The 27,924-nt window shown below is 49.4% G+C and overlaps 1 protein-coding gene across 3 annotated transcripts; it reads left to right on the top strand.

Annotated features, from left to right (window-relative positions):
- NEURL1B (neuralized E3 ubiquitin protein ligase 1B) lies at positions 1–27,911 on the top strand. Of its 3 annotated transcripts, none has more exons than XM_072348348.1 (5): positions 1–145; positions 20,240–20,800; positions 23,113–23,820; positions 24,292–24,417; positions 24,750–27,911. In XM_072348348.1, exons 1-5 carry the CDS (start codon positions 115–117, stop codon positions 24,935–24,937), a joined length of 1,614 nt encoding a protein of 537 aa, XP_072204449.1. In that variant the 5' UTR covers positions 1–114; the 3' UTR covers positions 24,938–27,911. The 3 variants fall into 3 exon arrangements, with proteins under 3 accessions (XP_072204449.1, XP_072204448.1, XP_072204450.1); XM_072348347.1 differs by having other exon boundaries at positions 24,693–27,911; XM_072348349.1 differs by lacking the exons at positions 1–145; positions 20,240–20,800 and adding an exon at positions 22,358–22,423 and having other exon boundaries at positions 24,693–27,911.
- The last annotated feature ends 13 nt before the right edge of the window (positions 27,912–27,924 follow it).

The following is a 27,924-nucleotide window of genomic DNA, read 5'->3' as shown; positions in this document are numbered from 1 at the left end:
GCAGGGGGCGGCGCGGCCGGGCTGGGCGCGGAGCGGAGAGCGGCGGCGGGAGGAGGCGGGCGCTGTCCATGGCCCTGCCGAGCTCCGGGCTCCGCCGCGCCGCCGAGCGGAGCGATGGGCAACACGGTGCACAAGACGCTGGCAGGTAGCGGGGGGCTGCGGGGCGTCCCGGTGCGGGAGGCGCCGCGGGCGGGCGGGAGGCGCTCGGCGGGGCGATGCCGCCCCCGGACCCCGGCGGAGCCGCTCGGAGCGGGGACGGAGCCTCTCTGCCGTTCCGTGGGTTGTGCGGTGGGCACGGCGCGGGGATGCTCGGGCGGCGGGGTACGGCTTCGCCCGGGTGAGAGTCGCCCGGAGCGGCCAAGCGGAGCTGTTCTCGTTGCTCCGCTAGCGATCCCTGCCTGCCCGGCGGGTCCTGTCAGCGCTTCTCTGCTTCATTTCCTCCTTTTCTTCCTCTTCTGCTGCCGGTTCTTCTTCTATCGCAACTTTGTAACGCGGGGAGCCACCAGTTGTTCTCAGTCGCCAAAGGAAAACCGTTGGAAAGCAGCGCTGAAATGTGTGGTAGCCTGTCCCGGTTTTAATCTGCTTTTTTAGCTAATTCTGCTCTTACACAAGAGCCGTGCAGATCAATTTTCCTTTGGGAGTTCGTAATTGCTGGGCTTTTTCCTTCTCAAAGACGGTGGTCAGTATAGAATCATCAGTACCGAATCGCTGAGTCCTTGCCTGTCTGTATCTTCAGCTAGTTTGCTTGGCTTTTCTTTGCTCCTGCACTGCATCCTTTGTACTTTGGGCTCCCGTGAATAAAAAGGGTATTATTAAACTTATTCAAGGAGCGGGAGGACCTATCAAATGCACACACATGCCTCTCTGTAATCAGCCAGAGAGCTGAATATAGAAATAAAGGGAGGAATGGATTTGCATTTGGATGTGCCTTGCAGAGAGGCTACTTGGGACCTTCAAGGCACAAAAGAAAGCTTCTGGCTTGTGGTTTGGCTATGAACCTGCCATTAGGTTTCTAGTTGCAAGCTTGTGCATCTCCTCTCACTCTCTGTTACATTTAAATGGAAAACTGGATTCTTTCACGAGGAGGAAGTTTACATTTTTTTTTAAATACCTCCCAAATTGGTGTTGTGTGGAGTGCATGACCTTGGAGAAAATGCATTTTGTGGGTCAGCTTTTCAGCTGGAGGCAATACCAAGGGATGTATGCCAAAAGCCTGGACAGCCAAGGCTGAGTCCTGGGATCAGGGGATGATCCGCTGGTCAGGATGGGACTTCCTAGAGGAAAGATCTGTGTAGCTGCTGAGGTTGGGGTCTCGCTGTGAGCTGTTGTGCAGGAGCTGAGCGCCGTGTCTGCCGTTCCTAGAGCTGTCTCTGCTGAGCAGCCTTCCCATGCACAGCCTCACACACGTGAAGTTAAAAAAAGGGATGACATCAGTGATACCGCAGCCCTGCGATGAAAGAGTTCCTCGTGGTGCTTTTAGAAGTCGTTGAGAAAGAGGAAAAGTTGGATGGGAAAAAGAAAATAGCAAAACTTAGGGCTTGATTTATGTAGACCTCCCAACTCTAACATTGCGCTCATGGCCTAGAAAGGCTCAGCCCCGTCCTGCCAGGTGGAGGCTGTCTGCAGAGCATTGCCTTACTGGGGAGAGTCCATTTGCAGCCATTTGTCAAGTTGCGCAAAAAACCACGCAGGGCACTTGGATGTTGTTTGCTGACGTGCTGAAAGATGCCGGCAGCGTGTCTCATCCCCGCATGGAGCCACGTCTTGTTGCTATGGAGTAATGGCGGTCAGAAGAAGCTGCTGCCCGTGGCTGCAGAAGAGATTATGGATGTTGGCTATTTTAAAGTCTAAAAATGTATTTTTGTTGAGTTGGATACGATTCAGCCATTTTTCATATTGATCTTCTTGGTGCATTGTTTGTCTCTCATTAGTCACATGTCGTTAGGGAGGGAAGTGAGCTTAAGGCTGCTCTTGGAACAGGGGTTTTGAAAATGGTGAAGTTTTTCCAGCAGATGGGATGATTGGTTGGAGTCCTATCTATACTAACCATGGCTGCTTAGAATTTCTCCAAGATAATCCATCAGAATTAAGTCTTTCCTCTTCTTTGTCTGAAGTACACCTCTTTTTTTTCACCCCGACAGGCTGAGCTCTGCATTTTCACTCCTGTTTTAGCTAAGAAAGGAATTGCTCATCCCAGTGCACTGGCATTCAATAGTTTATTTAAACATAAAATGAAAATGAAACTCCTCCAAACTAATATTTGCCTACTTGTGGTGTTACACTGATTAATTGATGATCCCTGCAGAAGCCGCTCCACTTTCGCTCTTTCCTTCACCATAAATAGGTGAAGGTGGGAAATGACTTTTGTTTCTATTCAGTTGTAGAGGGAATGGAGGGGCCTTCATCCTTAAGCTCCTGAAGAAGACAAATAATCAGCAGGCTGGGTTTTATAATAGCTTAATGATGATGACGTAAATTAACACACTGTCCTCAAATAGTGAAACTGCATTTTCAGTCCTGTTGAACACAATTCAATTCATTTTTTTTTTAAACACAGATTTGTTAAAAGAGGTTTTCTGTGCTCGCTGCAGCTCTGCATCCCCTCTGTGCACATTTCCATTCAATGACAGAAGAGCACATGCCATCGATGTGGGAGAAATTTGTATCGGGAGCTTGGGAAACTTGTGCTTGCCAAGTGCCTCATGGTTAACACACAATGGATGAAGGCATTGTCAAATTAACAGCAAGGCTTCTACCCGGAGCGGCACTGAAATGAGTAATAGGCATGGGCTGACGAGAGGCAGCTTCTATATTTGAACCGGTTGAGGAGGCACTGGGATGGAAGAGGGCTGAGATGTGTCAGACACGCTTCACAGTGGCCCCAGGGTGAGCGCTGGTGGAAGTGCTCTTATCGCGATGACAGCTGGGTGCTGGGTGGCAGTCCTCAATAGGCGCCTGCTCTTCACCTCCCAGCCCTCCCGGAGCACGCTGTGACCTGGCTGTGGGAATTCACACTCAGATGTCCATAGGCTTTGTGCCTCCTTACTCTTGCCCATTGTTGAGGATAGTTTGCGGGCAGGCGGTGAGGCAAGAGTGAATTCCTGGTGATTGAGGCACGTCGTTTTTCTGTCTCCTACAGGTGACAAACGGGCCGTGCAGCATTGCAACCAACGGGCAGAACTTGTCCCGACCTGCAGGGTGGGTGGGGAGGCTGGGAGCAGTACTCCCTGCTGCGGGGTGCCATGGCCCTGCTGATACTGGGGCTGCTGTGGATGGTGCTAATTTCTCCATGCTAATTGCTTGCCTTGGGTTAGCAGCTGGATGAAGGTGTGAAGAACACGGATCCCTATGATGACAGACAGGTTGGGAGAGGGTGAAAGTGCCCTGAACTGGAGAAGCCCTTATATGGAGCAGGAAGGTGTGGGAGATAGAAGGGGTGACAGCTAGTGAGCAGCAAGTGTCCTGCAGTGCTACCAGGGACAGCTGGGCAGGAGGGCAGGAGGCGAGCAGAGGACACTGCAGTTGGGATGCAGTTGTTGATCCCGGCCCAAATAGGGCCGTCGGTATTTAACAAAGGAGCCAAATTCCCTTTTAAGAATCCGGCTGGGATTTGGGTGCAGCACTTCTCCCACAACTGCGAGGAATACCAAGCATGAGTGGCATTTGTGTCTGGTAAACACAAGAGAGAATGGGGCTTGTTTTAGGAGAAATGGCTTCAATTTCTTATTTTCTACACATTATTTTGTATCCTCAAGGGAAATGCTTTTAATGCTGAACTCTTTCCCAGCAAATCATTGTTGACCTATTGCGGGCTGATGCATCCATCTCTGAATTTCAAGTGGTGAAGGTGAAGGGGTCCCAGGTACAGCAGAGCAGCAGCAATTCTCAGCTTGTGGCTAAAAGGTGTTCTTTCTGTGTATCCTTGCTAGTATTGTGCTGCCTGTTATAGTAATGCACATTGTTCTTTTGAATGGAATGAGTAGTAATGACCACTCAGTGGAAAAAAATCTCTGCCTTTTTCAGGGGTAAAATCTCAGCTTCAAGAAGCATTTTTTGTTTAGAACCGTTCTCTTGTCTCTCCTCGCTGTTTAGTTGCCAGTGATACACTGTGGGAGGAATTATCAGTGCTGTGACAGCTCCATAAGGTTTCTGGTTTGGTTCCAGCTTGACTTCAGCAAAACCACACAATAAGACTTCAGGTTGTTCAGGTCTGAGTGCATCAGGTAGCTGTTCAGCCTAGTTTGTGGTTTGGGTCCAGTTCATCACTGTGATTACAGGTGTTTGTGCTGCCCCACACTACAGCCCCATTCTGCCTGCTCTCCTGCCTCTCCCATCTCAGGAGCTGAGCTTTCTGGAGTCTGTCACTGATTTTGCTGCCCACTCCCTGTGCAACCTTTGAGCAAGTGGCTTTATCTCCCTGTGTCTCACTTTGTAGCAGGGGAAGTAGGCAGCGCCGCCTCACTTGGGCATACGAGAGTTAATTAATTAACATGCAGACATGAAGCATCTCCAGGAGAAAGGTCACAGAAGTGCAAAGAATGGATTAATTCACTGCTGCCTTTGTAGCTTTCTGCTTTTCCACTCTTCAAAAGGAAACCTGTGAAACTGCTCAGCCCTCGCCGTGATTTAGAGCTGGAACAGGTTGATCTCCTGCTGAGGACTATCTTTAACCAGCCTTGCACAGCACATACCCAAAAATGTGCCACAGCCAACTGGTGTGATTAATTCCACGCTGCCATTGGTATCCATGATGGTGCAGCAGTGGGGCTGGGAGGCCAGCACCCGGCAGGGCAGCGCTGTGCTGAGCTGCGCATGTGGCCCTCGGGGCTGCCAGACACTGGCAGCACGCTGCCAAGTGTGTCATCAGAGCAGGGCACGCTTCGCTGCTCTCCGTGCTGGGCTGTGCTGTGCAGGTGCCTTCCTTCCTGTTTTATTACTCTGAAGGGGAATTGCTGTATGAAGGAGGTATTCAGTAAATGGCAGTCTTTCATTTCTCTGGTGATTGCTACAGGGAAGGACCTGCATGATGCTGTCAGACCCTTACCATGATACACCTCGGGCTGTGGTTGGAGGCAAAGCTGCCGGAGAGCCCTCACCACAGGGCAAGGAAATTGCTGCTTCCCATCCCATGAAAGCTATACAACCTATGGAGGTGCCTAAGTGTGTTTAAGGTGTTTAATCTTAGTCAGTCTAGTTTGAATGTGCAGGAATTAATGTTTACTTGGCGTGCAGAGGATGAGTCACTTGGAAGCTTACGCCATGCTTTTCTTCCCGTTCTAGTAAGGATCCTTCTCACATATCACATTTAGTGGCTTTTCAATTAGGGATGAAAATAAGCACCTTGCTCCTCATTAGCCCCACTGTGTTCAGCATTCGAGCTGATTGAGCTGAAGTTTCAGACATTTGCTGTCCTCCTGCACCGTTAGCCTTGGAAGGGACCACTGACCTCCTGCTGCTTATGGAGCCTATCTGTACCCAGGGGCTCACACAGGGCAGGTGTGCACAAGGTGGGATGTACCAGGCAGGGGCAGAGCTGGCTGGAGCCACGAGCAGGGACACGTGTGGGGTGGTGAGGTGCGATGAGGCCAGATGTGATCCCTGGAACACGTCAGCTCTCATCTCAACTTCCTCCTGGGGCAGGTGTGCACAATCTCCTCCATCTCTTTGGCTTCCCTTCTGCCTATCCCTTTTGTTCGCCTCCCTCGTGCCTGCAGCGTTTTGGCTCCCAGCGCCCACTACTGCTCCTGGCTGCCTCGTGTGAGCACCTTTCCGGCTGCTAAGAAGCTGCTGGCTCATCTGGGGCTTCTGGCACCAAAGCACAGCATGGCTGCTGGTTCTCCAGGCAGTACCCAGAGGCATATGCACATCATTTGCTTGCTGTGTCCTGGAGGGCTGTGGCCAATGCGCCTGTTTTGGTGCTCCTAGCTGCTGCCACTGCCCTGAGAACCACTGTGTCCCACCTGACTGCACAGGCAGTGCTGCTGGCAGGGTATCAGCTCCCCACAGGTCCCTTGTTAAGGTGTGTGCCAGCTGGGCAGGAGGTGCAGCCTCCTCTGCCTTGTTCTGTATCTTGTTGATGGCTGCATTTTTTTTCTCCTATACATTAAAAGCCATGAATCACTGGCGCTGAGATGTCTGTCTGAAAGCTGCATCTCGGCATACCTGTACCAGCTCCTTTCCCCAGAGCTGGTTTCCCTGTTGTCTCTGAGCACTGAATTCCTGGTGTCTGAACAGATGAAGCAGGGCTTTAGGGCAGAGCGAGGGAGGGGAAGGTGATTTCTTGCTTGTTAATTTGTTTTTCCCTCTGTGTCCAGGGAGATTTCTTCCTCTGCTTTGTGTAAGCTGGGCTTGCTTTGCTTCGGGGAGCGTTTTCTCTCCCATCCTTTCAGCCTTCCGGCAGCAGAACAGCTCAAAGCTCTCCCACCAGGAGGAGCAGACCCCATCCCTTCCCTGCCCCATGACTTTCTCCCTCCTACACCAATAACATCAGGGTGAAGAAACCAAATCAGAACATCAGCAATGACTTTTCACTCGCTGCTGAGAATTACCCAGGAAGACTCTTTAAAGAATAAAACCATTTAACTGCGTTTCAAAGCTTTTCAGTACAGCAGGGAAATCACATTTAGGATTTCTTTAAGAGCTACTTATTCCTTAAGGAGAGGAAAATGGATGCAGTTGTGTTTGTGGAGTTGTTTTCTAGATACTTGCATAAAACACTTTCATTTTCTTGTTCCGCTGTGGATATTTACATCATAATGAGACTTTTGTATTTTAGGAATTGTCCCATTTTAACCATTCCCTTGTCCGTGACTCCTGTTTCCTTGTGACTGCATTCCTGATGGCATAATGTCTTTCAGCTACGTGGGATAAATAAGTAGATCGCATACAAGCAAATCCTTTCACAGCCTGTGTAACAACAACACGGGAAGGCAGGCGGGCAGACAAGGGAGAATTTCCTGAGCGAAAGTTTTCCGTCAGGTTTCCAAATGTCAGGGAAAATAGCTGTTTGATTTTTGCCCTCCTCCATAACTCGAATGTTACATCTTCCAAACCCCGCTTGACAAGCCAAAGATAAAAGATAGAATATCCCATTTGGCAGCAGAAATGAAATAATTTCGTTCAGGTTTATCTCTCTTTCCTTGGTGATAACTACGCTGTGGCAGCAGCTTTTCTCAGCCCGCTTTCTGTTGTGGTCTCGTGGGGCTCTGGCTTCTCAGCTTAACGTGCTTTGTAATTTATGGAGTGAAGTTCAGAAGTTAAATCCTCGGTGCGACGCTGAGGTTGAAAGCATAATTCCTAATGAGGGGAAATTGCAATTTCTTGGGGTCTTGAACTTGACACGGTTGGGCAGAGCTCTTTTTTGATGAGAGAAAACCCTTCAGCGGAGCTGAGGCTGTGGACCCATTGCTCCAGCTTGCCTCACCTCCTGCCGCCCTACAGCTGCAGATGGCCCTTGGGACTGGGTTAAGATGCCCAGACTGGTGTCCCAATGGTGACCAAATGCCAAGAGGAGGAGGGGACCAATCAAGGCTGAAGAACATTGCAGTTCTGGGGAGGGGACAGGACCAGACCTCAGAGCGTGTGCTCTGCAAAGCAAAGCCGTGGTGGAATATGGGACTGGAGTGTTCTGCATCCCGAAGGTCCTGATGAGCTACTCACTCATCAGCTGGGCCCATTGGGGTGAGAGGGAGCCAGGTGATTAAGGTTGGAAAAGATCTCTAAGATTAAGCCCAACTGTTGACCATCACCACCACCGTGCCCATTAACCATGTTTCTGAGGGATGCTGCCAGGGTGGTTCTGTGGCTCTCATTGGGATGCCATCAAAAACTCCTGATGACTTCATCCTGCAAAGTGAAAGGGCTTCCAAGCACAAGACTTGAAATCATTTACTACCTGCCTGTTGTTTCACTTATAGCATTAACCTGTAAATAGTGCTATGTCCTTTGGGTGGGATTGTAAAACAGTGATGACTTCCATGCAATGGTTTGCAGGGACCAACTGCACGATGGCAGGAGGGTGTGAATGGCCTGGCACTACCTGGCCATAAGCAGCAAAGCTCTTTGTGGCCAGTGGCTGACAAATGTCAGCGTGTGCCAGCAGGGCTGGGGACAAGACCTGCACAGTGAGACCCCGTCAGCTGGGAAACAGAATGCGGTGGGAGAGGGCTTGCAGCCATTTCGGAATGCCAGGCATTTCGGTTGGTCTCTTCTGGAGGGGAGATGTCCTCTGAAGAACACAAGGCAGATCTTCACGCTGGCGTCTGATTTGTGAGTCTGAAATAGCAATTGCCGTGCGGTTTGCCAGCAGCATAGCAGCAGTGCTGCCAGTGTGATCAAAAGAAGAGGGGGAGAAGGACAGATGCTTCACAAGTCACAGTTTCAAGGAAATCCATCTCGGTTAAAGTTTATAAAAACTGATCTTAGCCAGCAGAGCCTTTGGTGTGCCTTTAAATACCGCAGCCTTGAACAGCGGTCTGTACTGCGTCGTGCCTGGGGATTGATTGCTGTTATTAGGGGACGTTACGAGGGTGAGGGAAAGATAAAGCAAAATAAAGCCACACACCAAAAAAGACCAAATGCTGTTCAGTATCCCCAATCAATCCCTAAAGTTGGGTGTTGTTTCCAGAGATGTCTGGGTGCCAGACACTGGCCTTGCTCTGGCTGCACTCCAAGCAGTGATTCCCCTCTGCAGCAGTGGTGCTGTTGGCCTCCCATGGAGCGCCTTGCCAGCTGCCATCCCGAGCAGGAGAACTTGTGTTTCACTTATAGGCTCAGCAACCTGGCAGCAGAGTGTTATGTGAGACCTTTTGTATACATGGAATTGTGCAGGAAGAGAGGTTTTGCTGAAAGAAGAATGCCTTCTTCCAAATTATTGCAGCCTCCTGCTCACGTTATCCTCTCTGATACACGAGCACGTACTGCAGATGCTGGAGTGATGGCTCTGCTGTCCGTCTGCACCCTGCTTTGTTCCAAAATAACATGCATGTCTCAACAAAGGATGCGGCTCACCTGCAGGGCTCAGCTGGTGCTCCTGTTTGTTTTGCTATTGCATAGTAATAAAGCTATTAATTTATTTTAAAAGGTTCCAAGGAATACCTCTGCAACTGCACTGCTTATGCAAAAGAGAAAGAGAAATTCATAATTTATTGAATTTCTGTGTGTTCTGCTGGGATTATTCATTGGAGAAACGTACGGAGTGATTTTTTTGTATCCTAGTAACCAACTGTGGTTGCGTTTCCATGAATAATCTTCATGGTTTAGTTTGACCAGCCAAATCTAGAAAGGGAAACTCAAGCAAATTGAATTAATCAAGGCAACAAATTACCGAGCACAGGCAGTTCTGTGCAGGTGGGAGAGAACAGTGTTTTTCTCCCCCATTTAACAGCAGAACCATCAGATCGGCAGATGCTGTCTGGAGAGTTTGATCCCTTAGAGCAGAATTACAGTGGAAGCTCGGGCAGCTATGAACCAAACTTCAGAACCTCATTTGTATTGTCTCCATCGTAATTAATTGGTTAAAACAGTCCCTTTCCCACTCAGACAAGAGCTGTGCCAGCTTGCACCCCTTCCCACCAGCACTATGGGCTATTTCCTATTTGTGTTATGGGGCTGCCAGGCCTGGGAACCCCAAAGCATTCAGCCATCTCCGTTCCATTTTGGCAGTGGGAGCACTGAGCAGTTGTCTCATGAGGACACTGGGAGCACTGGGAAGAGCTTTCTCCCCCCAGTGCAGGCCCTGCATGGAACAGCTGGAACGTCTCACTCTGTAGAAGTGCTCACATTTTTCTCCTCTAAAATTTATTTTCCCTAGAAATTAGCCCCGTTTCAGAAATGACGTTCAGGGTATCACGTTGCTTTTGAAATATCTCTTGCTCCTGGAAATATGAAAAGTGCATTTTAGAAGCAAAACACAAATGGAAAGTTGCTTCTTAGCTCCCTGGAGATGTTCCCTGCCCTTCCACCCCCCTCAAGGCCTCAGCTGGACATCCTGGGGGGCAGAGGAATGCTTCTTGCAGAGAAGGAAAAACCACTTCTCATTTGAAACCATCCCAGCAGTCCATGTTTGATCCTTTCAGGTGTACTCAGTGCCCTTGGGCTGGGTGGGTGCAGCACACCAGCGCTTTGTCTGATGGGGAATGTCTTGATGGAAGGACTAGAAGGAGAGACACCCGGTGCAGCTGTCACAGGAGGGCTGCTGAGGGAATATGTTCAGTGCTGCATGCTGTGGAGATGAGATGTCACCACAAGATAGATGGCTCCTTGGGATGAAGGTGGCAATGCCTTGCTATGGGTCCTGGGTGGAAGCACAGCCAGGTACTGAGCTGTGTGCTCACCACGCTGTGACAGCACCGTGCTGGATGTCCCCTATAGACCCATGCCACCACCATCACCTCCAGGCTGCACCGCTCCTGGTGGGGCTGTGCCATGGCACTGCCATCAGGATGGTTTTAGGGCACTGCTCTGCAGGTCTGGGTCTGGGGGACCCAGCCCTCATTTGTGCCTGTTTTGATTGATTGAGGCTTTCCATGCATTTGGCAGCCTTTTTTTTTTTCCATATGTTTCCATATCAGAAACCCCTGAGAGTGTCATGTGCAGTCTGGGGGACACTTGGTGCCATGAGGGTTGAAGTAGTGGAGGGACAGCATGTGTCTGTGCCACAGCCTTGCTTGTACTGGGGACCAGCAGGGGCTCCCAGCTGGTGTGCAGTCTTTTCTGACAATAACACTGTGCTCTACCAAAAAACAACACCCAGAGAGAAACAAATTCTTTCCCTTCACAGTTTTTCTCTTGTGATTTATAGGTGTGTTTTTCCAAGTAATCCCAAACAGGGCCAGTGACGGACTCTGAATTAAAGTTTGATTCTGTTAATTGAAACAAGAGCCATCTGGGTGGAAACTGGAGGTTTCGGACAGCTGTTTATATTGTTTCATTTGTGATTTCTGGAATTCCCAGTCGCACAGTTAGCAAGGAGTGTGCTGGTTGACCATACAGTGGGATTTTATTGGCCTAAGTGATCAACAAGGAGCACAAAGCAATTTGAACCAGCTGTAAGAAAGAGCAGCAGCTCTCACCTCCAAGTGTTTCTAAGTCTCTGAGCGTGCTTTGCTGAGCAGTGGTCCAAGCTCTGCTCCCAAAGGTGGGAAGGCGTGATGCAAAGCCATGCAGCGCTCTGCCTGCCCCGCTGAGCTGTGAGGATGCAGGGCTTTCTGTAATTCACACATTAGCTCCCATCTCTCGGGAGCAATTCCTCCATCAGAAGCAGGGAATGACAGAGTGCTTCGGCCTTCTTTTTTTGGCTAAAAAAAGAAGTTTTATCTTCAGCAAGGGGAGGAAACGTCTCACACCGGCAGGGTTCTGTCTTTGTTGTCTTCTAGATGCGGTGCCACAAAGAGAGACAAAAGGGAGAAAGGTGTCTTTTGAGGTGTGCTGGGATCCAGTCCTGCTGGCATTGAGAAGATGGACACGGGGGCTTAAAAATAAACCTCTTTCTCAAATCCTTCTTGTGTTGAAATAATTGAAGGCGTTTGAGCTGAAGGAAGGGGCTGAGGTCACTGTGTGTCCAGTACTGGTATGACTGTATTTTCTTTTGTTTGGACAGTTTAACGTCTTGAAGTGGCTCTTGTTTCCTCTGATTAATTCCTGTAAATATCATGGCAAGGGATCTCACGGCTCAGCCACGCGGCAGCCAAGAGTTGCACAACCTCCCGTCTCACACTGCTTTGCAGCGCCGCACAGAGCTGCACATCTCACAGAGCTTCAGCCGAGGAAAGAAGGATGGGTCTTTTCCTCCTGCAGTGTTTTCCTCTGCTTCTGCACTAGCAACAAATGCTCCGCTGTTTATTTTTCCCCTGTCTTTTATTTTTTGTTTGCTTGTTTCCTTTGAAGACTTCTGGCTTTCTTTCTGAAGATGCGTATTTAGCTTCAGCTGAACGTGAACTGAAGCAGCCAGCAAAAGGTGGATCGTAGCTGCATGTGAGCTGGGTAAGATCCCATCTGCACATTTGTGACGAGGAGGTCAAACATTCAGAAGAGCTGCCCGATTAAATGAAACGCTGTAGAATCATGGCAAAGGCAGGTGCTCCTTTTATTCGACATTACATTGCTTGAGATATCTGAAGAGGTCTCCAGCAATAAGTCTCCTTATCCCTGACAAGGTGTCCATCCGCAGTTGCATAGATGGAGCTTTTCCTGCTGAGCAGTTTCAGTTGGTTGGCCTGAGAGCCCCTCTCTGGAGCTGTGGTTAAACCCAATCCCTGTCTTTGAGATTCAAGCAGTTGGGAATGCTGCCATAAAAAGAGCTATTTCAAAAAGAGGCAAGGAAAAGACTCGTTGTAAAAAGTAACGAAAAGAATCCCCAAGTTGAACGGTAAAGAAAATAATTAACAAACGATCCAGCTTTCCAGCTGTGATGAGATCATAAAAACCATGGAAAACTGCACAGGCATCAAATGGCTTGAGAATAAAGGCGGTGAAGGAAGGAGGACCGGGAACAGTAGGGACAAGCAGGGCCCTCCCATACTCATTTCCGTGCTGCAGAATTGAATATATTTAGAGCAGCTGCTAAAATATCCAGCAAGTGACGGGACAGGGGAGGAGGAGGAACAAGAAAGAATGGAAGAACAGTTGGATTTTAGGAGAAATTTCTTCTCAGAAAGAGTGGTGATGCATTGGAACAGCTGCCCAGGGAGGGGGTGCAGTGATCATCATCCCTGGAGGTGCTCAGGAGCTGTGGAGTTGTGGCACTGCACTCAGTGGGCATGGTGGGGTGGGTTGGTGGTTGGGCCTGATGATCTTTCCAACCTTTGTGATTCTATGCAAACAACATACTGAGATGCACCCCAGAGAAATCTGCTTGTCTGACATAGCTGGAAGCACAGAATGTACATTTCTTGGTAAGAAACACCCAAACTAGGAGAAAACACGGGGCAAGAATCTCTCAATTGTTCACTAGGAAAGCTGCTGCACACAGGCTGGGCGTGCTTGGCCATGGCCAGTGTCAGGGTTCAGCCAATATCAGTTGATGTACAATCAACTGCACAATCCCTGGAGGGATGTGGTGGCCTCAGACACCAACCAGAAGGACCCATTCCCACCACCAATGTGCCACCTTTGCCTTGTGGATCCTGCGGGAGACTCTCCTGGACCAGTGGAAGAGCAGTGCTTTGCCCCCTGAATGTAATTGTAACCAGTTATTCCCATCTCTTTGCCCTGTTTTGGATTCTTTACATATTGTTTCTGAAAAGCTTAGTGAAATCACAGCCTTTGTATATATAAAATATAGGATGATTGAAGACCTGGCCACTTCTTTATTTAGCTTCCTCAGCCATGCGTTCCTCCCAAAGCATTTTCCCCTCTCTCTGCCAGATCACTGTTTAAACTGTGTGTAAATACAAAGGGAGCTATGGACAGAGTTTAAGAACCCTGCACCATGTTGGGCGCAGGGCTGCTGGGAGCACAGCTTCCTAGAGGCCTTTTTTACCCCTTTGCCTGCGGTTTTGTGGCTCCCTTAGGACAGATGAAAGCCCCGTATGGATGCCACTGTGATGTCTGTTGGTTATCCATCCCTCTTTGGACTGAAATAGCTCCGTCGTTTTTAACTGAATTCTTTCCTGTCCTCCGTCTAGAGAAGTTGTAATGAGGGAGGGGAGAAAGGACTCTTAGACCCACTGTGTGCAGAGGAGATAAAGATGACGGCGGCTTCAATAACAAACCTGAGAAAGCAGGTTTTTCCCTTTTATCATGGGGCTTTCTTGGAAAAAAAATGGAAAGCTGAAATGAATGGCCTGGCTCTCCTTTCTGCTCCCGTAACATCACTCGAGTGCTGCTCTCCCTCTTCACCTGTGCTTTTTCTTCCTTTGTGCAGCCCTGTCTCTGAACAATCTCAGTGCTTACGGGGAAGTTTTCATGTGTTTTTATTGGAGATTGGGAGTCAGGCTGGGCTCACGGCCCTGCTGGCAGCACTGCTCTGTGTTTGGGTGCTGGCTGGCCTCCTACCAGGGTTGTTTGGGAGTGGGAAGGGGATAAGTGTGCGTTGTACACAGCCCGAAATCGGTGCTGAAGGCAATATAAACACTGACATTGTGGGTGTATGCAGGGAACAATGGAATCAAAGCTAGGCTAAGGCACCTCTACAACTTTTCACGTGTTGTTTGCTTCCTGTCGCGCAAGCTGCCCTCCTGGTGTGTCTGTAGGGGATGGGTGGGTTTCCTGCATCCAAGACAACAACATTTTTTCCCTCTTTTTGTTCCTGCCTGTGCTGGATGGGAAGGATGTGCCGGGCTACAGCACTCTTTCCATGAGCCCTATATTGCAGCTCTGGGATGGAATAAGACTGCTGCTCTGAGAGTAGTAGAAGGGAATGCATTTCATTCTCCAATTTCATTAAAAGCCATTAGTGTTGGAATGGCATGGTCACTATTTATAAACCCTCAGTGCAGATGACTGGGTGCAGCTGGTCAGAAGAAAGGAGGTTTGATGGAAAGAGGGAGGCTGTTCACATTAATGGTCACTGTGTGCTCTGCCGGCAGCGAGGGGACGTGGAGCGTCTCAATGTCAGTGGTCCCACCAGTCACGTGTGCCCACAACTAACAAATCACTGTCATGTTTGGGGAAAGAAAACACGACTTCAAAGCGATGGGTTTCAAACACGAAGCATGGCTCTGAGAAAGAATTCTGAGCAGTTTGTGCTGGAGGGAGGAGGAAAAAGACTTGCCTTGGAAATTAGGAGTTATTGAGTGGAGAGGAACCGGGAGCAAGGAGACAAAACCAGGTTTGTGTTCTAGTCTGTGAGAAATATCATAGTAGGATCCCATGCAGGATGATGAAGCAGTGACACTATGGGTGTCTCACAGACACAGCTCCTCTGGCCTGAGGACATGGCTGGCACTGGGAGTCCTTGGATGTGAGGTCTGTGGCTATACTTAGGCTGTGCTTGTGGTCTGTATGTGTGAGACAGACCCCAGTGGCACGATGTGCCATGAAAACTATGAATGTGTCTCTGAAACTCCATACTCGAGCTGTGCTGCGCAGTCAAGCCAAAGTCTAATGACTGTAGGAGTCAATGGAGAAAAGAGAGCTGTGGGACTGTGCTTGAGTCAGACTGGAGAAGGGGAATGCATAAGGAAAACGGTGTGTGATGTAACAGCAGAACTGCGGCTGAAAGTGAGATCCTTGGGTGTTGGCCTAAGCTGAGTCTAACTGGCAGTGAGCACAGTGCGCTTGGTTTAACAAAAGTGATTAATCGAAAGATGGGAGCGGATCCCAGCCTTGCCCAAAGCAATAACCACTGGGAACAAAAATAGGTTAGCGTTGCAGACCTCTGGATATTAGATGTTAGTACCCCATTTCTGTATGCATTCAGTAAAATCAAGGAGAATAAGAGGGTTTCCCACCCCTTTGCTGCCCCTGTCCTGTCCCTTGTCCCCAGCTGAGATCATTGCTGCTCAGCCCCAAATGTCTTCTGTTGCTCCATGCCTTGTGATGCACCTTATTGTCTGCTTCTGGGAAGCATTGGCAATAATAAATCACAGTGATCCATACTTGAGTCACTAATTGACAAGCGGAACATTCAGACCCAGAAAACATTCAGTTTCCTCACCAGTTCTCGGGAAGTGCTGGTGGAGTTAGTTGCTTAGGCAGATGTCAGCTACTTATCGATTTTGATCACCTCCCAAAACCACACTTATGGACTCACAGTTCAGGACCAGCAGATGAATTGAGCCTAGTTTTGCATCTCATGTTTTATAGCTTTCAGATCACTGAAAGCTTGGAGCTCTTTGGCTCTCAAGTGTGGCCATGACACAAGTTCTGGGCTGGGGTGCAGCATGTAGTGCCACCCCAGGGCTCCCATCCATCACACTGCTGCTTTCAGCACGTGCACAAAGCGCTTAAGCAGGGATTATGGGACAAACTCTGCCTTTTCTCCAGCTCTCTTCTGCTCGCTCTTGCTCTCTCTCTCCGTAACTGAGTCTAAGAATTTGTTTAGTACTAGAGTTGCAGACTCATTGACCCAGATTCACTAATAATACGGGGGAGAGGAGATTTTTTTTTCTCTGCTTAATCGTTGTCTTCTGCATATTCTTAGTGCTATTTATATGCAGGAGAACTAAAAACTTGTAATAAAGATGGGGCCAGCTTTGCAGCAGATCTCATGCACGTACACAGCGAGAGTGAGAGGCACAGCTGGAGAGAATGCAGTGGGTGTCGGGGGACCTGCTGATACCCACAGACACCTCAGGAGATTTTGGGGCAGCAGACACTGTTCTGAACGTGCCACACATCAAAATCACACCTACACTGTATTTAGTGATGACTCATAGAATCACAGCGTGGTTGGGTTGGAAGGGACCTTAGAGGTCACTCAGTTGCATCCCCCTAGGCTGGCTGCCCCCCACCAGATCAGGTTGCCCAGGGTTCCATCCAGTCTGGCCTTGGGCACCTCCAGGGATGGGGAACTCACAGCTCTGGGCAACAGTGCCAGGGCCTCAGCATCTTAAAGAATAGCCTTGAAGAACACACTGGTGGCTCTGCAGGGCTCTGACACACTCACTGCCTGTGTTTGCTGCCTGTAGAAAAGGATCAGAGTAACTGGTGGGAGGCTGAGACCTCTGTCAGTGGAGGGCTCTGGGCTGCTCGTGCAAACCACAGGAATTTAAGTGGGGCTATTTATTAATTGTACGGTTGCATTTTCCAGTTGGCTCACGCCGGAATCGATCAGGGTTTTGGAAGCAGGGCTGGTTTTGTGCAGCAGCTGTACAGTGCCTTTGGGAGCCTGACTACAAATTCACATGGCTGAGCGTGGAACATGGGAAACCCAGCACTTCCCAAAGAGAGCTCTGACATGTTTCCCGTATTCAACAAAAAGCTAAAGAAAAATAAGAAAAAGAAGTCAGTGTGCTGCATTTCTAGGTGACCAGATTTTATCTCTTGTTCTGAGCAGATAAGATCCTGCCGTGGCATTACGCTGCTGGGCCTCCGCAGCAGCATGCAGCAGGGCCAGGGTTGTTGCATAGATGCTGTTATGGCCATGAGGGTGGCTCTGCAGGTGTGCAATAGGGACATTAAGCTTGCCTACATTGTCCCCACCTGTTGGCATTTTCCTCTTTCAAAGAAAAAGCCACCTGCCCTGATCTCCAGAAGCCTTGTTTAATGTTCAACGGGGTTGTTGTAACAGTAACCTATCTGCTGTAATAGGAAAAAGTCCTAATGTTGCTGATAAAGCAGCGACCATAAAGATAAGGCACGGTGCACCGGGTGAATTCTGTTTTGCTTGTGCAACGAACGTTACTGGATGGATTTTGTGCTGCTTGCCACCCTTTGGCCTTTTCTCTCTCCTTGCATGAACAACATGGGGTGGTCATGCATGTTGGTGAGCTGTATAGTAGCAGTCCCAGTGCTCTCTGTCCCCTTTACATCCTTGCTTTCTCCAGCCTATGTTCCTGTTGGGCAGTCATCACTTGCTTCCCCTGCGATCCTGAGCTTCATTTGATGTGGATTTATTCAGAGGGGGTCCCAGCAAACACATCTTGATGCAGTGGTTGTACAGTTAAGGCAAACCTAGGATGTACCTGGAGCACACTGGAAATGCAGAGCACTGTTCTTCTCCTCTCCTAGCTTTGGAGCTGACCATGCTGTTTTCCCCACCTGGCTACCCCATGCCCATGGGGCCAGGATGGGGCTGTCCTCTGCCCTATACATCAGTACAGAAGCCTTTCATAGAATCATACAATCATGGAATGGGTGAGAAGGAACCTTAAAGCCCATCCCATTGCAAACCCAGCTATGGGCTGGCTGCACAGGGCTCTGTCCTGCCTGTTCTTCGGCGCTTCCAGTGCTGGGGCACACACAGCTCTGGACAGTCTTTGAGGAGCTCTTCTTTGGCTTTTGCCTGCTGCTGTTGGTGGGATTACAGGGTCACAGCAGACCTGATGCAGTGAACAAATAGATGCAAAAATGTTTATTTTTTGAACTATATAAATATGTAGAATTTTTCCAGAATCTGACTGCTGTATCTTTCTAAAATGCAAAGTGTGTGTTTATTAAAAACCTTCTCCAAAGGTAAAACTAAGAAATAAGTGCACTGGGCTTCTGGAAAGAAGACAAAGTGTCTTCAAATGTATAACTAGATACAGTTGGGGCTGTGGGTCCCCATTACCCTGCGGTGGGGTCAGAGAGGGGAGGTTGGAGGAATAGCAGCGGGACTGAAACACGATGCAAACTAGGAAATGAGGGCAATCCCAATGCACAAACATCCTGTTGGGCTGGCTGGCCCCTGTGGGACACAATGAGCAAAACACACAGCAGCGTGCTGTGGTGGGCAGGACATGCTTGGCTGCCCCAGGCTGTGTCAGGCTGTACTGCTGGTGGCAACAGGCAGGTGTTCATGCAGGGGGAACGTTGTTATTAATAAACGATCCCTTCATTTCCTTCTGGAGACTTTCCTATTGTTCAGTCACAATATGCTTTCCTGTTTTGACAACAAACAAACAACAAAAAAAAACTCCCTAAACCCTGTCCCAAAATTCCCTGCTGGCAGGGTGAGAGCAAATGAGAGGGATTTCTCCTGGGGCCTCCTGCACTGAGGAGAAGGTATGTTGTGGGGATGGCCACAGCAAGGGGCTCCCCCTCCCCATCTGATCCAGGACTCCTTGTCCTTGGCATTGCAAATCGCCTACTGGCATTAGGGTGGGGATGTATCTATTTACATGAGCGTTCAGATGGGATTAACCATTACCTTGTGCTAAGCAGCTGTTGTTACATGCAATTTGAATGAGGGGAACACAAAAGAGCTTCTATTTAGCCACTGCATTTGCCTGTCATAATTCAGGAGTACCCTGTTGTGCTTAGTGGCAACAGGAGCCTCTTGCCTCTGTAGCTGGTTTTGCTTGCTAACAGAGTGCCCCAGCCAAGCTCCCCTGTCAGCTTTCCAAGCAGAGCTCCTGGTGTCTTTGGATGTTCCTTCCCACGAAAGGAAGGCGTCAGAAAATCCTTCCCTTGTCCCAGAGCAAAGCCAGGGGCTGCACACAGGGAGGAAGCAGCTTGAAGGAAGGGCTTTCTGAAGCTTTAAAGTGTGCGTGTGATGTGGTGTTATATTTAACAGCGTGACTTTGAGCACCCAGGATGCCGTTTGTTTTTGCTTTAAAAACCTACAAAGAAGGGAAGATGGAGGATGAGAGAGGAGAGACCAAAGTGGTGGTGACACCGTGGTGGTGATCACGCGTGTCCCAGAGCAGGGTCCTGCCTTCAGAATGTGCAAAACGAGGGTCTCAGCCTCCAGGAACGTACAGCTGGGGCTCAATACTGAAAGTCTTCCTTTTTTCATATCTGCTTCACGCTTGTCTGAACTTCATTTTGGGCCCAAGATCTGCTTTTCTCAAAATTGGTCTCAAAATTGCTATTGACTTCAAACGCTGCGAGATCTCACCCATAAATTCTCCGTCTTCTATCTGTAAAAGGAGGATGGCAGGATCTCTGTGCCATCTGTGGTGCTGTGAAGCTGCAAACAATCATGGTTTATGAAGTGCTTTGAGCTTAAATGGGTGGTTCTGTGTAAAGGCGAGCCTTTGCGGGATGAAATGTTCCTTCCTGTGCCAGTTGGATCTGATATCTGAACCAAGGGTTGGGCTGAAAGTTTTGGAAGAACACCCTGGTGATGCAGAGGTAGTCCTGCAGCTGCTTAATGTCTCGGTTTGTTTGTGTTGCTCAAAAGCTTCTGTTCATCATTACAAAATTAAGGGGCAGAGAAGCCAGTGACTGCAACAGCTCTCAGAAATCCTCCTTATGCCTTTCGTGTTGAGCATCTCTGATCTTAACAAGCTTGATTCTCAGAGATTGTGAGATCTGGCACCAGCCAGCTGGAACGATGATTTAACAACACGTGCGTTTCACATAGGAAATGGGGAGCTGCCGTTGAAAGTATCAGGCCTTTCCGAATGCAGTCGGATGCATTCAATGAGAACAAAAGGAAGTTTTTTGCCCAGCTTTGCAGGGTGTAGAGGAAAGCTGTGAACCTTTCCACCCAAGAGCCATATTTACTTGATATTTGCATAAAGCAGAAGGCCAAATTGCTGTAACAAAGAGCAGGCTTTGGGTGAGCACAGCATTTTAAGACTAAGTATTGCAGTTCCCAATGCACAGTGCTAAGTGCCAGGCCAAGGAAGGCTGGTGGTGGAGTTTCAAAGCCGAGCCTACACATGGCCATGCTCAGGCCCTTCTGACAGGCTGTTTTCTCCCTTTGCAGACACAGGCCACCAGACCCGCTCAGTCTCCAGCCGTCCCTACTACAGCTTGCCCAACAGCAGCCATGAGCGACGCTCAGTGCTTGCCGTCACGGAGCCGCCGCGTTTCCACTCCCACGCCAAGGGCAAGAACGTGCGGCTGGATGCCCACTCCCGACGGGCCACGCGGAGGAACAGCTTCTGTAACGGGGTCACCTTCACCAACCGGCCCATCCACCTCTATGAGAAGGTGCGGCTGAAGCTGGTGGCCGTGCACCATGGCTGGAGCGGGGCCCTGCGCTTTGGCTTCACCATTCACGACCCGTCACAGATGAGCTCTGATGACATACCAAAGTATGCCTGTCCAGACCTAGTGACCCGGCCCGGCTACTGGGCCAAAGCTCTGCCAGAGAGGTTTGCTGTCAGGGACAACGTCTTGGCCTTCTGGGTTGACCGTCATGGGAGAGTCTTCTACAGTATTAACGATGAGGAGCCAATATTGTTTCACTGTGGTATTAAAGTCTCCGGTCCACTCTGGGCACTCATAGATGTCTATGGAATTACCCACGAAGTGCAAATATTAGGTAAGTGTGTCTTTGGGCCTTGCTCTTCCACTTGCTCTTTCCACAGCAGCATCTTCGTGGAGAACAAATGCATTTAATGGTTTATTTGGTTGACTGCTTCTGTGGGACACTTATGAACAACTGATTTCTGATTGGTTTTGTTCATCAAATTAATGATTTTTCTGTTGATGTGGGATGCAGGAAGCAGGATATTTCAGAGGAGTCAGTCATGGGAAGTCCTAAGAGTCACAGAATCACAGGATGTGTTGGGTTGGAAGGGAGCTCAAAGAACACCCAGTAGCAACTCCTGCCGTGGGCTGGTTGCTTCCCACCAGATCAGGTTGCCCAGAGCCCCATCCCGCCTGGCCTTGGGCATCTCCAGGGATGGGGAACCCACAGCTCTGGGCAGCAGTGCCAGTGCCACACTGACCCCTAATCTAAATCCGTTGTACATCACAGCAGCCGTGTGATGGGCTAGATGGAAATCTTTACATGTAACTTTCCCCAGCTTGTACTGAGTTAGATGTGCTACTATGGCATGGAAAAACATGGTGCTTCTTTACAGCCAGGTCCCAGCTGCAGGCTGCGAAATGGTTAGTCTAGGGGCAGGCTGCTCTGACACAGATTCATCAGAATGATACCAATTATTTTACAGCCGAGAAAGCTACGCATAAACAACACTTTGCCCTGCCTGCTCTGTCTCAAATGTGTAATTAAACCTTTCCAGAAGCTTATCTTGCAATTGCAACTGTGACACTCTCCAGCCTCTGGTGCTCATCACAGAGGTGAGGGGGTGTTTGCTGTACTGCCCAGTGCAGCTGCTTCACCAGTGCAGCCCTTCTTCCTCAGAAGGTTATAGTTAGACAGATAAAACCCTGCTTATTTCTGCCCTCACTCCATCCTGCCTGTGGAGGCCAAGTGCAAGGTGAAAGTTTGTGCCAGGGGCACCTGAGCTCTGCTGTGGTTTGGACTGGGGTGCCAAGTCCCATAAGCTGTCCCAGACACCGGGGTGATGCTGAGCCACTGGGCACCAGCAGATGCATCCTCCTTCCTACAGATGTGGTGGTGCCTTAGCAGACCTGTTCATCTTTCTGACTCCTCCTCCCCAAACCCTGCAAGTTGAGAAAGCTGTGAAATGCAGCCAGCATACAGATGCACAAAATGTATCTCTCAGCATCATGAAGCTTGGATGTGGCTTGCAGCTCCGGGGAAGCATTTCTTGTCAGATGTCACTTCAGGTGGCATGGAGAAGGAAGACTCCTGAACCTCCTCAAATCCTGAAATCCTCCCTGGGCCTGGCATGGCCAAGGTGAAGAAATGAGTTAAGAGTCATCGTGCTGACCTTTGCTGTAAAAGGGGAAAATAACTCTTATTGTAAAAAAATCTTCCTTCTGACACCAGCAACAAGGAGCTGTCATGACAAACTCTTGTAGTGGAAATGCTAAGTCATAGCCTGAAGCACTGATGGAGCACCTGGTGGGAAGGCAGGGCCAACCCAGAGGAGCTCAGGTGAATGCAATTTAGCTGAGTGACCTGAAGGGGTGAAGCCAGGATCCACCCCTTCCCAGCCCTTATTTAAAGGTTGGCAGTGAGGCTGAGGGTATCTCTTGCTGGAGATCCTTGCCTACTTGAGGCTTTCTGAAGGTAAGCAGCTCTTTTGCTGTGTTTCTGTGACCACTGCACTTGGGCTTGTTCTCAGTTGTTGTAGCCAAAGACTTTGGCGCTGTGCTGTTATTGTGGTGCTTTCTATCACATTATAGTGTTATGATTCAATTCAAAGTCTCTGTAGTGCTATCAGCTTCCCTGAGGTGTGAGGCTTGAAATGTTTACGTAGAGTGACCTCTCTTAGGCATACCTGTGCCTAACCATGTCAAAGTCATAAAGCAACAGTAAGTGCAAAATAAATACACAGTGATTCCTCTGCTCCTTCACTTATCACTGTGTTGCAGGCTCAGCTTGCACAAGACTTTTGGACACTGGGATATTGAGATATTTCCTCCTTCAAAAAGCCTCCTCAAAGGTATTAGGCCTAAGAAAGCTGTAAGATTGTGTGAGTTTGTAGCTTCTCCTGGCTCACCAGAACAAGGAGCTCCCAGATTAGATGAGTATTTAGCAACATCTCAGCTGGTGCCAAGATGCAGCTGTTCTTTGCCTGCTGCCTGCTCCACGAGTGCTCTCTGTTTGTTATTGGTTGACCTCTATCTAATTTTTCCATTGTTTTTCTATTCAGAATAACAGAACTCGGGTCATCCATAGGCTGAAATAATAACACAAGTAGTGGTTAAGGTAGCCGATTATTTCTCACACCTCTTATTACTGGGTTTATCTCACAGATAGCATGTTTGCAGAGACCATGACCACTGCTCGCCTCAGCAACGCCCATCTCAGCACTTGCCTTCCCCAGAGCAACCACGACTCGGCCAACTTCAATAACAACGAACTGGAGAATAACCAAGTGGTGGCCAAAATAGCAAACCTAAACCTGAGCCGGGTGCCTGGACTTGCAACAGACAACCACATCATCCCCTGCTGCCCCAACCGGCGGCTGCGTGTCCAGGGAGTCCCGGCCTTCCTGGACACAGACCTGCGATTCCACCCCACCCGTGGACCTGACATCACCTTTTCTCAGGACCGGATGGTTGCCTGTACCAACTGGCAAGAGAGCAATAGGACTTTGGTGTTTTCCGACCGCCCTTTGCACATTGGCGAGAGCCTGTTTGTGGAAGTGGGACACCTTGGGTTGCCGTACTACGGGGCCCTCTCATTTGGCATCACTTCTTGTGATCCAAGTACTTTAAGGACAAACGAGCTCCCAGCAGATCCGGACTTTCTCCTGGACCGCAAGGAGTACTGGGTGGTGTACCGGGCCTTCCCAGTGCTCAGCAGTGGTGACATCCTCAATTTCACAGTCTTGCCAAATGGTGAGGTGCACCATGGGGTGAATGGAGCGAGCCGCGGCATGCTGATGTGTGTGGATACCTCGCAGTCTCTCTGGGTGTTTTTTACAATCCATGGTGTAATCAACCAGCTCAAAATACTGGGTAAGTTATTGAAGGAAAGAATAACAGGGAGCACCTGGCTGGTTATAGGGAGCTGCCATTGCCTGCCTGTGTGAAGTGGTCACTGATGAGCATATGCAGCTCTTCACCCAACCTTGTGTTGGCAAGTAGGAGGGAGCAATTCATGGCAGCTGTCACGGAGCTGCCTTTGTGAGCCCTCCAGAAAGGGCTGAGATCTGAGAGGTAAAATTAACAGCATTTAAGGAAGCCAGGAGAGCTGCGTGTGCATCTGGCTGGTTTTCAGAGGAACTGAGTGTAAAGAAGATTCTTTATAAGCCCACAGTTCCAGCCAACAGGTGTTAGACTCCTGTCTTTGTTAAGAGCAGTGGGTTTTGTGAGGGCAGCTCTGGTGCTTTGGGATGGCATCACATCACCACAGGGCTCAGCGGAGGGCTCTGTGTATCTGTGTGTCCCTCTGCTCTGAGGGGACTGAGTCTTCTCCTGTGCTTGCAGGCACTGTGCAGTCCAGCCCAGTGACCGTCTCACCCTCAGGGTCCCCCAGTGGTTCGCAGTATGACAGTGACTCTGACATGGCCTTCAGCGTCAACAGGTCATCGTCTGCCTCGGAGTCTTCACTCGGTAAGGAGGCTTAGCGGGGAGTTTCCAGGTGGGCAGCACCGTGGGTTGTGGATACTGGCTGGTGGAGGGTGCTGGGAGATGTATGGGGAAGGCTTTAGGAGGAAGGGCCTTAAATATAGACCTGGGGATGGTCATAGAATAATTAAGGTTGGAAAATACCACTGAGATCATCTCATCCAACCATCAGTCCATGACATACCCACATGTTGTATATTATCAGGCAGGTGTGCACCACCCTGGTGACTGAATGACCTTGTTCTTCCTCCTCCTTCTAGTGACTGCTCCCAGCTCTCCCCTGAGCCCCCCCATCTCTCCCGTCTTCCCCCCTCCAGAGCCATCCAGCAGCAAGAACGGGGAATGCACCGTCTGCTTTGACAGCGAGGTGGACACGGTGATCTATACCTGTGGACACATGTGCCTCTGCAACACCTGCGGTCTTAAACTGAAGAAGCAGCTCAACGCCTGCTGTCCCATCTGCCGACGGGTCATCAAAGATGTTATTAAGATTTATCGCCCATAGCTCCTGGCTTGGGCTTGGGAAGGGAGACAGCCGCTAGCAGTAACCATGCCTTTCCGTCCCTGCTTATGGGTTATTGTGCTGGTCAGTCGTAATCAAGTGGCTCGTAATCTGTGTTTCCTTATTTGATTGGTAGGGCACAATTCAGGGATCAAATAGAGCTAAGGATCACATGAGGCCGTGCTGCTGGGCTGCATGCCCACACAGTGAATTGTGGTAGGGACCTGACCCAGCTGTAGAGGGGAAATTCCCTGTGCCAAGCTCTTTGATCTTCCAGAGGATGAGGCTGATGTGGTGTGGGTCAGGAGGGAATGCTGCCATTTGTTGGGTGCTGCTGGATTGACCAGCCCCAGAGCTCAGACAGCTCTGTGCTACTGGTGTCGTGGTGGAGCAAAATTAGAACGTGGCCCAGTGGGAGGGTTTGGAGTGATCAAAAGTGATCTGAAAATTTAATACCCATCCATTTAAGGGGAACAAGCGAAGGCCAAAATAGTAGCACAATCAAACTGTCATTTGTTTTGAGCAGGCTTTTGGGGCATGTCGAGGAGCTGCTTTAGGTTTGGCTGCAGTAGCTCTTGCTTTTTGTGGCAGAACAGAGCCCAAGTTTTGCTCTGCTCCTCCCAGCATGGGGCAGTTGCAGTTTCACGGGGTCCTGCCTGGCTCATGTCTCTTCCCCCAGTCCCTGTGAGCTCACCTTCTCTCTGGGGACTGTGCTATATTTCTGCTGCCTCTCTGGATTTCCCAGCATAGCTCCCACTGCCCACATACTGGCTGCCAGCAGAGGTTTCAGCCACAGGCAAGAAGTCATTGGGATGAATAGGGATCAAACATGGCTTTGCAAGGGAGGTGGGAAGAAAAAAGCTCTAAGGCTTTTATTAGACTTAAAAGGTAAACGGATATCAGCTGTGATGTTAGACAGCCATGAGCAGCAGCAATCCAGAGGAGGTGGGAAATGTATGGGCAGGCAGTAGGGCTGTGCAGGGCTTGGTCTCCTCCCTGGTGCTCCCACAGGGTTCTGTCCTCCTGCAGGCTTCCTCCCTGCTCCTTCTTCCCACACAAGGATGCAAACCAGAAGGTGAGAGAGGGGCTGATGTCTTTATGGCTCAGTGATCTTGTGCCATCAAGTGAGTAAGAAAGGTGCAGTTATCACATTTCAGTCCAAAAATGGAGAAAAGCAACCTATGTGTTGCAGAGCTGCTGAGTACAGAAGGATGCTCCTGTCCCTCCATGCCATGGATGTGCTGCTGCCTCTCTGCTGCCGCTGCTGTTGGTCGGGTGATGCTGTCCAGTGGGGGCTATAGGGCTGCTTTCCCCCTTGCTGGGGTCAATGAGCTGTACCACATATACCCAGCAGGCAAGGCATGGAGAAAACTTTTTTTTTTATTGTTTTAACTTAAAGAGCTGATGAGTGTTTCCATTTAGTGTATAGATGAGAGGCTGCTTCAGAATGGGATCTCTCAGCCACTGTCCTGCTGCGTTGACGTGAGTGTCTGCTGGTATTGCAGTGCCCTTTTGGGAACCTTGGCACATCCCTGCTTGTACAGCACTGCCTTGGCATAATCCAGTAGCCAGAGCTGTTTTCCAGCAGTTGAAGCATTGCAGTGACCCCATGGCTGCCTGCCTTTGGATCCCCAACTCTTGTTTAGCCTGGCCTTTATAGCTCAAGGCCTAGCAGTAGTCAGTGGGCACAGCATAGGTGACACCTGGCCAGGTGGGCTGCCCTGTGCCCTTGCTGTGCATGGGCCGCAGTGGGAACTCTTTGCATGAAGAGGAGCTCAAGGAAAGCTGAATTCACAACACTTGATGCTGGCTGGTATCACACTGGACTAACAGATGCTGTCCCCGTGCTCCGTGTTGCAGATCTGCCTACTTTGGAGCTGGCACCCCACCGCAGTAATGTGTGTGGCCCATTTAGTTGGCTGACACTTCAGCTCTTCAACAAGCAGGGCTGACTGCATGCACGGTTCATTTCTTGGTGTGCAGCTCTTATATTTTAAGCCAGCAAGAAGAAACAGCAAATCACTACTGGCAGCCACTGAGCAGGTTGCTTAGGGCTGGTTTTTGCTGCTGCAGCTGCAAGTGATTTCTAGGAGGGCAGAACCCAGTGAGCCCTTGGTGGTGAGGGGAAATGAGTGGAGCCAGCATCCAGCAGAGTGGGAAACAGGCAGCGTTGGGCACACCAACTGTCAGAGAGCAACAGGGATTTTCTGAAGTAGGTGGCAGAGGCATCTCACAAAGATGTCCAGGACAAGGCAGCCTTGGATAGATTTAATTGTTAGTCCTTGTATTGCTATTTCTTTTTAAACAGTCCGATGATACACGACTTGTACAGAAGATCTGTTTGTGCCTTATAAGGGTGTCTGTGCACTTTTTATCCTTTTTAAAGCAACTTTTAAAATAAAAAGGGGAGAAAATAACCCAGATCCAATGGTAGTTTTATAGAGTTTTGTGTTCACCGAAAAGCCTGCTTTGTATATATTTATATATATGTATATGAAGTTATATATATATATAAATACAGTAGCAAAATAGTGTTTATTTCCATGGATTTTTTTCCCCCTACTCCTCTTTCTTGATGTTTTTTCTTAAGAAAGAAAGAAACAACAGAGTGTGGGGAGCCCTTCTCCTTCCCCCCCTTTGGGGCAGTTACTCCTGTTTACCTTTATGATTCAGTCCTGTGATCTGCACACCATGCTGAAGCTGACTCAGACATTGGACCTCTGCATTGGGCTTCTCAAGCAACTCATTGGGACTGGGGTGGGGGGGGGGGGGGAGCTGCACTTCTACATGTCCGTACTCTATAGCGTCGTGATCAGTGCCGTGTGTGTTTTATTTTTGTCCATTTACCTGTTTTACATTAATATAATTTTACTTGTTTATGAAACAAATAAAACTTTGGCAAGTACAGAGGGCTGCCTGGCATTTCAAAAACCATTCAGAACGTGGCAGACCAGTGCAGTAATCAGCACAGTGTACATTAGGGCTGTGGG

This window comes from Excalfactoria chinensis, chromosome 13 (genome assembly GCF_039878825.1).
Source record: "Excalfactoria chinensis isolate bCotChi1 chromosome 13, bCotChi1.hap2, whole genome shotgun sequence".
Taxonomy (NCBI): Eukaryota; Metazoa; Chordata; class Aves; order Galliformes; family Phasianidae; genus Excalfactoria; species Excalfactoria chinensis.
This window is presented reverse-complemented; position numbering and strand designations above follow the sequence as displayed.

Bases quoted from the DNA above. Each gene is read 5' to 3' on its own strand.
- NEURL1B (XM_072348347.1), top strand. From the start codon at position 115: ATGGGCAACACGGTGCACAAGACGCTGGCAG. The intron at 146-20,239 runs GTAGCGGGGGGC...CTCCCTTTGCAG, and splicing joins GGTGCACAAGACGCTGGCAG to ACACAGGCCACCAGACCCGC. The intron at 24,418-24,692 runs GTAAGGAGGCTT...TCCTCCTTCTAG, and splicing joins TGCCTCGGAGTCTTCACTCG to TGACTGCTCCCAGCTCTCCC.